At 42.6% G+C, this 13515-nt stretch overlaps 1 protein-coding gene across 1 annotated transcript in view; it reads right to left on the reverse strand.

The window, feature by feature from the left end:
- The window catches only part of RUVBL1 (RuvB like AAA ATPase 1), a 110689-nt gene that overhangs the window by 39762 nt on the left and 57412 nt on the right, over positions 1-13515 (reverse strand). Inside the window, exon 5 of the mRNA XM_078661740.1 lies at positions 7515-7604. Within this exon, the coding sequence (XP_078517866.1) occupies positions 7515-7604 (90 nt within the window). The remainder of the gene's footprint in view (positions 1-7514; positions 7605-13515) is intronic.

Raw genomic sequence — 13515 nt, forward strand, 5'->3', positions numbered from 1 at the left:
ATGAATCAGTTCAAAAGGAGCTCACACTAGTTGCACAAGAGATGTGTTTAGCTGCTTTTGAACTGGGGGTTTTCATACAGGAGGGAAAGATTTGAAAAGTCCTTTCATACACTCCTTTACCAGTATGTTAGTACACAGTGGCTTCTTGAGTTTTCTTCTGAAACGAGAAATAACGGAATCAAGAACGTTAATTAAGGTATATGAAGGACACGATGTGCCAGATTTAGCAAGTCGAGAAGAATCTGATGAGGCCCAACAGACATCAGGTTTAGATCTTGTTGTTCGCACCACAGACTGCACCACACACTTTCACGTGTAGTGCTAACATTTCCCGCTGGTCACAAAGAGAATGATTTTTGGGTTGCCAATGCTTTAAACACCTTACTGATTGGATTATGATTCAATTCTCACTTGCGAAAACCCTCCAAGCACTGACTGAGCATGTGCGCCCCATCGTCTTCTCCCGGCAAGTGTTCTACAGTTAATGGGCTTCAGTGCTGAACTGCCCAATTCTATAGAGCTTAAGCATCTTCGTAACATGATTCTTGATTCTGTACTTCCTTATTTATTAAATAAAACACTGTGGTTATTTTTATTTTATTTTAAAAGTGTTATATAGCGCTGGCTAGACCCGGAGGTATCAGAGCGCTTTACATGAGCATCAGATCATAGTTACAGGTTACATCGTTACAAAGGTTAAACAGTTCAAAGAGCATGGCAACATAGTTACTTGTAAGGTCGAGAAAAACAATAAGCACAAAATACGTAAGGGGAAAAGACGGCAAGGTGAGAGATTCGGGGGGGGTTGGAGTAGAGGAAGTAGACAGATAAAGAAGGTGGGATAGAGGAGGGGAGGGTGAGAGACATAGCCTGGGGAGAAGAGGGGAAGGGTGACGGGGACGCAAACCGGTAGACGAGTCAAGGCAACGTCCAAAGTCCAGTAAGCTGTGATCCCAAGGGAAGTGGTATCCCTTCCCTATCTCTATTGCGAGAGGCTCCCTTTACGCAGTGGACTCTCTCAGAGAGGTCTCGGAGACTCCAAGGCCTACAAACTGGATCCTTCCCCAACAAGGGGAGAGGGAGTGCTTTGACAAGGGGTGCCATACCATACCTCAAGTGTGAGTGGCTCCCTTTGCACAGTGGACTCACTCAGCGGGTTCGCTGAGACTCCAGAGTATAAATATTGGATCTTTCCCCAACAAGGGGAGAAGGAGTGCTTAGTCAAAGGGCACAACGGACAGGGAATAGGCAGAGTAGCAGGCAAGGGGAGAGATTCAGGGGAGAGAGGATAGGGGCTAGGGAAGAGACAAATAAGGAGAGACGAAAAGAAGTCTGCATAAAGAACAACTGGGTAGGTGACGACCAAGGAGGGAATCCAAGGCCCATCTCCCCTATAGCTAAGCCAAGTAGCTCCATCGGGCATCAGACAAAATAGTTCAGTCTCAAAACATTGAGAGAGGAGGGAGGGAGAGACATAAATAGAGTGAGGATGCGGTAGGAGACGAAAGGAGAGACGACAGGAAGTGCAACAATATACTAGAAGAAGATCAACAAGTAAACATTAAATCAAACAATCAGCAATACAATTAGGGGAGGCGTGAAAGACGAGGGAAAGTAGTGGGGGGTAGGGGAGGAGAGGGAGTGTGGATAAGGGAAGAGACAACCCTAGAGACGAAAGGGAGTCTGTCTAAGGTTCACAGAAAAACAGGGTGGGGACAAAGGGCAAGGGCATGGGAGGGCAGAGGACAGAAGCTGGAAAGAGTCGGAGCGGAGAGGGGGGGGAAGGTTGCATAAGGTTTGAACAGACAGAGGCACGTATCTCCTGCCTGGGGGCTGTATTGTCTTGTTGGAGAATGCGGGCAGTGAGACTCTGTTCATCTCCGATGGGTGAAAAAGCTGGCGTAAGCGAGTCCTTTGTTTCTAAGTTTGTGTCTTTATTGGTGGCCATTTTGGGGTCAGGCGGCCCCTTCTCAGTAGTGCGAGCTGGGGCTTTACAACAGTTGCTGCAATCACCCGGGACACTGCGCGGCGTCCGAGGCAGTGAGGAGTGTGTTGCTCAGCGGGTGTCCTGCCCAGGGGAAAAGGAGTGAGGGGTTGACTGGTGCACACCAGTCTATCTTGCGGCTCGGGTCGTCAGTGCACTGCTCAGTGTATGTTCGCCGCAGCATGCAGGTCCTCCGAAGCAGTATGCCCTGAGTGTATGTTCTCCGCAGCACCCAGGTCCTCCGAAGCAGTATGCCCTGAGGGGGGGGGGGCAAGGGGGGAGGGAGACCCCCGGGGAGTTTATAGTCTGTTGACGGAGCAGGGGTCTCGGTCCCGGCCCTATGTCCCAGTGGTGAGGGTGGCCCGATATGTGAAGCAGGGAGAGCGGTTATGCCTCCATTTTAAAGTCAGGCAATTCCCGTGGCAGTCCTAGGAGGGGGTATTCAGTTCAACAATGGTTGTATTGTCAGTGCGTCCCAAGAATGAGGATGCTTTTTTCCTGGGAAACAAACATTCCAGAAGACAGCACACTGCTAAAAGCTCTATTGGTGACACTCCTCCTGATGCCATTTCCTACTGATAGGCAACTTTGGGAGTGGACGCCCAAGCCATCCAAAGAGGCAATTGTTGTCATAGTGAAATTTGTGGCCTCCAAAAGAAACTTGGCTTTTGCAATATTGTGATTTTTCATCTGCCATATTAACCCAGCTCTCATTCTTGGGGTTACCTTAATCCTGTGGGCCAAAGTGAATGGTTAATTTGAAAATATGTTGTTCAGATCCTCCTATGACGTTATCATGTCTAGGCAACAGAATAGTATTGTGGAAATGCAAGAGGAAGCCAAGACTAACATGTATTTGAACTGACAATATCTTGTTTGGTTAGTATCAGATTAGCCAATTTGTGCAGTTGCTGTAATCTCCCTTTGGAATTAAAGTACTTTCCCTACTACTTTGTCTAGTATAGCGCAAAGAAAATTCCAGTGCAAGGCTTGAGTGATGATTGTTGAATGCCGATTGTGAGACCTAGATATCTAAATAGATTTAGACATGCCAGTCTGGACGATGTGACAGAAAAGTGTGGAACTTTTATCAACCAGTCATCCAGATAAGTAAACATCTGGCAACCTTATTTCCCTAAGCGTGCTGCGATTGGTGGCATGTATTTTGTTGCTATTCTTGTGGCTGACTTTAGTCCCAACGGTGATAACTTGAAATGGTAGTGGTAACCGGCTACCCCGAAGAGTAGACCTCTTTGGTTCTTGGGAGGGATCGGAATATGGAAAAAGGCATCTTGCATGTCCCAGTTGGTCATAACATCGGATTCTCTTAATATCTTAAAAAAGAAACAAGAAAAGAATCCTTAATTTGATGGGAATTGTGAACCCTCTTTATTGCCCCTTTTCTAGGACAGAATTTTCTTTTACAGCTGCCCCAGATAGATATGTTGGCTCATTGTTGACCTACTAAACTGGCTGCTGTATCCTCAGGTGTCTTGTATTTGTTCTCCAGCCTAGGGACCACTGCTACCAACGTGGCCAGGTTTTGCATTGTCTTAAGTCCTTCCTTCCTTATTTGATCAATTTATACGGATGGATCGGATTGACGTTTTAGGGGTGTACTTGAAATTGTAGGGACAGCAATCCACATCTTCTACAGGATTTGGGAAGTCCATACGTTCTGAAGCATTCAGAAAATGAACAATGACTACCGTCCAGTGGGGAATTCGCAGATGCCGGTAGAGAGAAATCAGGTTGTGGGGCTAATTAACCATCTCTAGTCAGGGCATCTTGGCAGAGATAAATCTCTTGGCAAGTCCCCCTCTTCGTGGTCATCAACAGATTTGTACCGCATCTGGGCTGGCAATAAAGGCGCTATAGTCTTTTGCGGTGTCTGTGCTGGAGATCTATCTGGAGAAAGTGGTCTCAATGGCTGTGACATAAGTGACACTGGAGATGGTACCTTTTAAGGTTTTTTGTTGACCTGAAGTTTTTCTGGAAATCTATAATAATCAGCCACCATTATTCTCAAATCAAGCACAAAGGCAATCGAGATCTATACCACAGAGGGTCATAGTATTGATTTGCTTGGTTATATGTTTCTGACATCTTGTCAACACCACTGGTGGGGGTTTGAGCCCTCTTAGAAAGGTTTGTAGGATCTAGAACGAAGTGGTTCTTCCAGCGTTTTTTCTGCTGGTCTTGTGTTAGATTCATCCATTTCTTGCCATTTGACCCTAAATTGTGCTGGGATGTATGCTGTGCAAAACGGCCCTTCGTCCTCTGACCCCCCTCAGTGTACAGGAATCTTGAAGATGGATGTGAAGGTATTTGACATGGTGTGATAGTTTTGTGGAGGACACTCCTGGTCCAGAAATAATTACTATTGGTATTGTAAACGGTACCACTATTGACAGCGGAATTTTGGTGGATAATGTCGTAGACGGAAATACTGTTGATGATGGAGTTGCAGGCGGTAACCTCATCAATGGCGACAGGGACTTGCTTGTATACTGAAGTATCTCCACTGGTGACCCAATGCCAGTTTTTTTCCCCACTATCAGTCTCGTTGACGTCAGTGTTGTTGATGGCAGTTTAGTAGATGGAGGCGTAAATGCTGTTCTCTCAGTTGCAGCAGTGGCGGTTGACAAGGTCTTTTTCATCAACAGTGTTGGTGACAATGGAGTAGAAGACTGTGTTATCAACTGCCTCAACTTCAACGAAGGAAGGAACAGAGAAAATATAAGCTTCTGAGCCTTAGGAGACTGATGCCTGAATTGAGAACCTGACCTTTTTGGAGAAGCTTGTGCCAGCTGCTGTTGTGGTTTTCTGACAGCATGCGTTTCTATAGGAGAATGACTTAGTTGATGAGATTATTTTTAGATGCCTCCGTAAAGGCAGATGTCTCTATCTTCTGAAACAATTACAAATAAAAGTTTTCCTTTACCCTTATATGGGCCTTTTTAGTTACTTTTGTAGAGAAGTCATACTTTTCACCTGAGACAGTGGTACTCCTAGGTTTCTGAAGGCAAAGCAGAAGTCATGTTTCCCGGTGTTTGAGTTTTAGTGGAACATTTCTTGCAGTCTTTAGGTTTATGACTTGGATATAAAATATCAACTGCAGTCTTTATACGAGCCATCAGAGGAAAGCCACTTTGTCCTACATATGTCACAAGGCCCAAAAGTCTCTCTTCCTTAGAGTCTGACATTTAAAAAAATAAGCCTGAAGCAAATCTACACAAGAGAAGCCCACAAAAAAAGTGAAGATGTTCCTCCTGGACATTAAAAAGAGACATGCAAAATCCTGCATCAAGAGACTCAAGTTGGAGGAGTAAGGGTTGGGAGGAGGCAGCATTTCCCTTTGAATTTGTTGACATTAAAGTGACATTTCAGGACTAGGGAAATAAGTGTGCCACCATTGATAATTTGTGGGGGTATAGGGCAACAGAACATTTAGGAGAAACTGACTGTGTGTGCCTAAGTATATCCACTGTTGCTTGAACTGTTCTTGTGAATAAGAAATAATTTTATAATGGAAATGAAAGCCAATTTACACGTTTCAGTAGATACCAACAAGGGTCAGATGACACCAAAAATCTCCACATGAGCACAGAATAATTATGTTAACATATACTAAAAAATGTGCACTCGTTTTTCACAAGGCAGCAATTTTGTACGCGAATTCCCAGGGAATAAGCTATTGTTTACTTTTTATATTTGCATGTAATAAAACTATATAGAGGGAGTGCACAATATATTAGGTGGAACACGTGCCTGCATGTACAATTAATAAAAAAAATACTAATTAGTTGTGATGTGCAGCACTGACCTATTCACTAAAAATAATCTTAAAAGATTTCCAGTTGCTGAACATTTGGTAAGAAAAGAGGCATCACTTTACATTTTTGTGGTCTTCCCCAGCAGTTACTTAACTTCTAGGTTTACTAATTCAAATTGATTGTTAAACCCAGATTACCGATTGTAACAGTACTGAGTAATGCCAACTTCCATTTCTCCAGCACACTGACCAAATACAAACAAAAAAATGATTGTTGGAGTATGCAAAGTAGAAAATAAACAGTGGCAATATAGTTAAAAGTAGCAGTTTACCTGGCAATTAATAAGTGATTAATAAAGGGGCAATGTTCACAACACTTGGGTAGCATTTACTGATTCTGAAGCACGAGGACTGATCTCATAAATTGACAGACATGTAAGTAGTATGTATTCAGTCCCTCTGCTGATCTAATGCCTCTTGTAAAAATACATTTGTCACTATAACAGAAACAGAAGCAGTTGTTAATCTGTGATAGGTGATTTATCTATTACTAAAATAAAGAACCTCTTAATTAACATAGTTTAATTTGTACATACATTAGCTACTTTTCCTGTTATATTTTAATAATAAAAATGCATCTACAACAAACCCTGAACCCAGTATTTTACACTTGGTAATTGGAGAACATTGCTTTTACAGTATTTTAACCTCCATATACAACAATGTCGGGGTAACAATGCCAGATAATCAAAAGAAAGAAAATATGCAATGGGAAGATAAAGGGGTTAGAGGCAAGTGATCAGTTTAAGGATCAGGTATAACATAAGGGAAACATTATGGTTCAAGAAAAATATGAAAAACAAGAGAAGCGATATACTGGGGTCACCCATGTAATTAAACATTGAAAGATTATTGTCCTGAAACAATTAATAGAATCCACAATGAAATAAACACATAATATGAACAACATTTCTAAAGGTCAAGGAGGAAAGTAATGGGGGAGCGGTATCTACTTGTTTAATTAAAAAAACAAAAAGAGGATACATCGAGATTTATATTGGATTTCTCAAAAGTAATGAAAAATAATTTTAAAATAAAGGACCCCAACTCTAATCATACAAAGATTGGTGTGGCTAGGTCAGTCCGTTATAAGGACTTAACAATTACTCCATCACTGCTTTAATCAATTCCATTTGTTGCAGTTAGCAGTGTGACTAATGGTTGTGATTTTAATTAGAAACTGATGTCATGAATATGGGATCACCAGCAAAGCATTACAGGAGCCATGTTTGTACCAGCACTTTAAATCAACACTTAATACTTCTTCTGAAAGACTACTTGAAACCTTAACAGGGTAATTGCACTCCAGAGGTGTGGCGCCGCGGCCAGGGCGACTGACACTGGAATCTGGGGACCACGGTTCGATCCCCGGCTCCGGCGGCAGGTTAGCCCAGCACCATGTGACTCTGGGCAATAGCTCGCTTAATCTTCCCGACGGCCCCCAGCGCCTAGAGACCCTTACGGGTGATTGTGCGCTTTACAAATGTGGACTTTACTTTATTTCAGAGTACACTATTACATATTAACTTAGCATTAATACATTTTCACTTCAATATATTTAGGTTTTTATATTAGTTATGATGCTGCCTTTCTCATTTCGTCACACAAACTGCTGTAATGTAATTGTATTTCCTGCTGCCACATCTTTGAACAAAGAGTTGAAAAAAGTCAGTATATAATATAGGACTTGCTTACCTTTACAGCACCACTGTTTGCTTCAATGTATATCACATCGCCAGTTTCAACACGTTCCTTTTGAAGACTTTCAAAAATGCTAGGGTCCAGCTGAAATAATGAGAAAACTAGTTCCAGTACAAGTAAAAGTGCACAAAACAAAGGACTTAAAATTCAATGAAAAATACAAAGCTAAAATAAGACCATAAAAAATCCCAAAGCATATTTTATGAGTAAGACGGTAACTCGCTAAAACACATTTTCTGACGCTGCAGCAAATTTCAAATTGGACTAATGAAAATTAAAAACGTACTAACCATCGCAATTCACTAATAGATTGTGTGGGTGTGCATCAGCAAGCCTGCACACACAAGTGCCTGAATTTCCAGATTTACATATCTGAGTAACAAATTGTGTCCTTGGTGGTGGTCTTTGTCGACCGCAGCACCGGCCTCGGGCAAAATTACAACAGCCCAACTCCAAAATCCCTAAACAACTTTTATTTTTACAGTGTAGTACGCCACGACAGAGTAGCCTAGCGGAACACTACTCTAAAAAGGTTTCACCATTAATCTGCAGACCCTCGTACAACTGCAGTGGACTGATTTCTATCAACATAACTTCATTTTGAAGTGATTTGTTTTTTCCTCATCGCCCAGATCTCAACATAGTATTGGGCAAGGGTAGGCGGAACTCGAGGTATTTGACTCCACAGAATTCCCAAAAACTCAGAAATAGACATGTCACGTTGTGATTTAGCATAAGCAGCGCGTTCTGCACGAAAAAAATCAGTGCAAACGTTACCACGTGGCGTACCAGAGGTTGCAGGTACTCTGGTTGAAACTGCTGCCACTCAAGGAGGTTGTCTACTGAAGTGGCAGCCTTCTGACCGTAAACATTGGAGACTACCCGCATCGGAAAAATCTCGCCGGGTGTCCTCATAGCAACTGAAAACACGCCAGGGGACGCCAATCCTTGCTTGCCAACTTACCATTTTGGCATGCACGTGAGAAAAGATTCAGCCATGCGACAACTGGAGAAATTTGGCTGGAACTCCATGTTACAAGAGTAACGTGGAGTGCCAAAATTACACCAATTCCGCCGGTGGACAGGAACATTTCGCCCACCCCTAGTATTGGGTACTTTCTGATGGTTGTCTCTCTCCTTATGATTCTTTAATTACTTCAGTATTTCTAATTTATGCACCACCATCACATTATTATAACTAGCGCACCTCCATATACACTGTTTTCAGCTCACTAACCACACAACAATAACTATAACTCGCACCTTCTCCATGACCTGCATACACAATTTCATATTACATCACTTATACCCTAGGAAATCATAGCCTTTATAACACTTATGACATCTGAAATCAAATCATTTATGAAAACACAGTGCATGGTAGTCCAGAGTTATAGTTAAGGTTGTGTGGTTAACAAACTGAAAACAGTGTGTTTGAAGGCGCGCTAGTTATAATAATGTGAAGGTGGTGCATATATTAGAAATTTAAGGTTTAATTGTAACTTTAGAATTTCTAATGTTAGAGTAGTTGAAGGTTTTTTTTTTATAGAAAGAAGAAGAAAATAAGTTACTTACCTGTAACTGTAGTGCTCCAGTATTGGAATCTTTCATGGATTCACATGCTTGAATCATTCCCCGTCGTAGAGTTGGGAGTCCCAGATACATCAAAATAGCAATGCAAAGCAAAAACCAGGCTTTGGCCCATTTCAGTTTTGTCAAAGAGACCAAAGTCTATCCTGAACTAATCAGGACCTCTCAACCTCTAGAACACTCCTAAGAGAACATTAGACCTTCATATTTTTAACAGCATGTGTGCAAAAGATACACCTGCAAATATCCAAGGGTGAGTCTCTCAGGGGAGGAGGGTGGGTCGCATGTGAATCTATGAAAGATTCCAATACTGGAGAACTACAGTTACCGGTAAGTAACGAAATGGTTACTTACCAGTCGGAGTAGTTTTGCGGCTTGAAGTCTTTTCTGGATTCACATGCTGTGCATTATTCCGCCATCTAGCGGTAGGGTCCGGAACAGCCTTTGTTTTGTGTTTTGTTCTTGCTTGGAGCGTCATTGACAACTATTTGGTGGTAGGTCCAGCCCTTGTGTGTGGGATTCAGACTGCGCCCCGGAAGTTCCTGTGCGTGGTAGCCTACTTCAGATTTTTACCCCCCCGTTGGTTCTGGAAGCAAAGGGAGAGACACTGAAGTTTTGGACGAAATCCCCGAAAGAATCAATGAATTAGAGTGAAAAAACCATTGATCATTGACACCGGAGAAGGAAAAAGACCTCCAAACACCCTTCCGTCGAGGACCCAGACGTAGCAACGATGCAGATGTATCAAAGAAAGGCGAGTAAGGGGGCCATGAAAAATACCCATTTCAAATTCTGTCCAAAGTGCCACCACAAGTTTGCACAGCGCAATCCACACGACGCTTGTAACCTTCGCCTGCCGAGGGATCAAAAGGATAAAGACTGCGAGGCCTGTGCAGTTAACCGAAGACACTCCAGATACGCTGAAAGCAGAGGAAGGACCATTACGCAGCCATGATTCAAAGCCAGAAACAACCATCGCTGAAGGACTTTGGCCTCTCAAGCGAGGACGACCAGGGAGTGCCTGCAGAATAAACACACGGGGGTGTGTGTCCGTCAGACGTCGAGATCCTCAAAGGGGACAACGAGAAGAGGCGTACTGCGAAGAAGGCAACGAGGAACACCGAGAAGAAAACTGATTAGACACCTCGTCTGGGGAAGTAAGCACTAAATAAATGCAATTACAATACAATGTAAGAAACCCTCACCCATCGGAAACCAAGGGCCATGAAAAGAAGGTGCAAAAAGCAGGCCAGGTGTAGAAGAAAACGACGACCGAAGGTCTGCCGCGACCAAAAGGAACCCACCCAAAGGATACAGACGAGGGAAGATCGTTGAAATCGCGAACTACAGTTAGATAAGTAACTAATTTTCTTACTCCAGTATTGGAACTTTCATAGATTCACATGCTTAAATCAGAGTAGCTAGCAGTTAACAGCACATTTTTAGTCAACCTTTAGACGAGCAGATATACTTTAAATCATCACTCTTGAAATTGACATTGATTACATACAGAACATTTGTACAATTTAAACATAATATAAGTAAGAAATCATAAGGTTAGAAGATAAAGAATATTATATCTATATCCATAGCTATATATATATATAGCTATATATATATATATATATATATATATATATATATATATATATATATATATATATATATATATATATATACACACACACAACACACCCTCTTTACACAGTACCTTCCTCCAACGAAAGAAGCAGAAGCCCAGGCGAGGAACAGTTGGAAAGGCTTTATTGACATCAGCATAGCTCCGGTGGCGGCGAATGCATTTCGGCTATCCGCCTTCTTCAGCGCCCAACACCAGAGTGGAAATAGCGGTGTGTCCTTCCCTGCTGCCTGAAGAATGACTGGCGTGGACCGCTCCTCCCCCTCACCATTGGGCTCACCTGTTGTAGTTCATTGTGTATGCTCTGAACCACAACTCCCAGGATGCTTAATGCACAGCACCTCGGGCCGGTGACAATGGGGGGTGGAATTCACGATGTTAGTAGTCGGGCCCATGATGTAGCAGGGTAGGGAAACAAACGCCAAAGTCTTTCAAGTCTCTCCTCGAGTCCCCGTCGTTACTGCCACCGCCCTCAATCACAAGAGTCCTTTATGCAGGGACAAATGCAATGCAAATTGCCACAAGAGGGGTTAATACCCCAACTGCTCGATAGCCAGTAGGTATATATAGTTAGGATTGTTTTCCATAGGGAAATCGCAACATTCTATTGGGAATAACTTTGGCGCCGGTTGAGGAATCTTCCTGAAATTTTCCTTAACTTTGCCTCGTGGCGCTCCGGTCCTTCCCTGAAAGTTTGGGGGGGGGATCTGTCAAGCGGGGGGCGAGATAAAAGGGGGGTCCCAAAACGCGTTTTCCCCATGTTAATTTCCATAGGGCGGTTGGACTCACTTTTAGCTCGAACAGCTGAATGGATTTTCACCAAACTTGGCAAAATTGTAGGGACTGGTAGCCCGATGTGCCTTTGCTATGTCTCAAGATATATGCTCCAGTGGTTTTTACGAAAATTAACTTTGAAAAAATATATATTGGGCTACATTGGGCTATATATATGTTAGAGCCCAAATGTAGCCCAATGTAGCCCAAAGATGGCCACCAGAGACACAAAAAAAACAAATGTAGCCCAAATATCAGCCAGATGTAGCCCAACTATAGCCCAATGACTGAATGTCCCAGAGTGTTCTAAAGAACAACTAGAGCGCTAACAGTTTTACTTATGACAAAAGTATGGCACACCTAAATTCACTGAAAAAAACATAGGTTTCAGGCCTTATATAGTTAGGAATTAGGCACAAGAAAGCAGAAAAACAAATGTGTAGAACACAAAAAGGGGGCAGGGTAGAAACACCCTGACCCCTTAGGGCTGCTCAGGTGGTCCCACTAGGATATTAATATATTTAAACGTTATCCGCTAATAGAATTAGCATTTAAAAAACCTTTGAAATTCACAGAAAAAACCATAGGTTTACAAAGAGTGATGAAAAATTGTAATAGTGTATGAAAAGGTGTATGTGATTGTCACGTGGATGATGTCATCAGTGATGTCATCAGTGATGTCATTTGAGATGTCATCAGTGATGTCACTCACCATGTCATGAATGATCTAATATGTGACATCATCAGCAGTGGATTGCGGGTGCGCGAAATATAGTTAGTACAACTAACTATATAGGAGCAATTTCAATGGTTTTGTATGAGTAAAATGTCCAGCTAACTATAACACCACTAAAACTTAGTTTTTTGAGTGAATATATATATATATATATATATATATATATATATATATATATATATATATATCTATCTATCAGGAACTTCGTCTCCACATCCAATCTTCATATATATATATTGCAAACGAGAAGAACCCAAACTTGGGAGGCCCACAAGCAGCGTACACGTGAATTTATTCCACCAGGCAGCACTGAAAACAACTTCATGGGCAGAGAGAATTCAGCCAAACAATCCCTACGCGTTTCTGGCGTGTTGTCCGCCCTTGATCACGGGAATGGCATCGTAGAGACAGCAGCACTTCAGGTGAGTTAAATCAAAGTTTGAAGGTCCCGCCTACAAGGCGGGTATTCGCAATGCAGCATGGTACTTGCAGGTCCATTATTATTTTCCTTTCGTAGGTTGTGCCACAATTTCTCCTAACATTTAACCCACCTGAAGTGGAGTGGAGCATGCAAGAATTTCCAAACACAGGAGGGGTAGGCGTTTTACTTCTTGTCAACCCGATGGAGTAGTAGAACTCTGAAATATGGCCGAATTCAATCAGGTTGAAGACCCAGTGGTCCGTCGTTATTTTTTGCCACTGATGAAGGTGTAAAGAAATTTGCCCTCCCAATGAAATCTGAGGATGATTTGGGAAATAGATAGCCGGAGCCTGAAACTCGTCATTGGCGACGTGAGGGATCTATTCCTCGACGCCCTGTTCTGCCTCTGGGGCTAGATCTTGAATATGCCCCTGATTGTGTTGGATACCTATATTGCTGTTATTCCCCCTCTGTAGGAAGGAAGGCCCCTTCCTCTTGCTCCCCTAAATGGTACCTTTTGGTATTGAAGCATCCCTAATGATATTGCAGTTGGTGTCTTTCTTTATATCAAGCAGCGCATTGTCGATGTACTTTCCAAGCAACTCTTCTCCATCGAATAGGAGGTCAAGAAACTTATTTTGCACTTCCAGCCTAAACTAAGTGGCCCTGAGCCATCCTTGACGGAGCAACACTGCTGCACCATCCAGCGATCTGAATGCTGTAGTGGTGATATCCAACTCACAATCTATCACCTCCGCAGATGCTCCCTCTCCTTCATGGAGAATGTTCTTCGCCTCAGATTTACGGTCTTCAGGAAATTAAATCCACATACGGA

This window comes from Lissotriton helveticus, chromosome 9 (assembly GCF_964261635.1).
Source record: "Lissotriton helveticus chromosome 9, aLisHel1.1, whole genome shotgun sequence".
Lineage (NCBI taxonomy): Eukaryota > Metazoa > Chordata > Amphibia > Caudata > Salamandridae > Lissotriton > Lissotriton helveticus.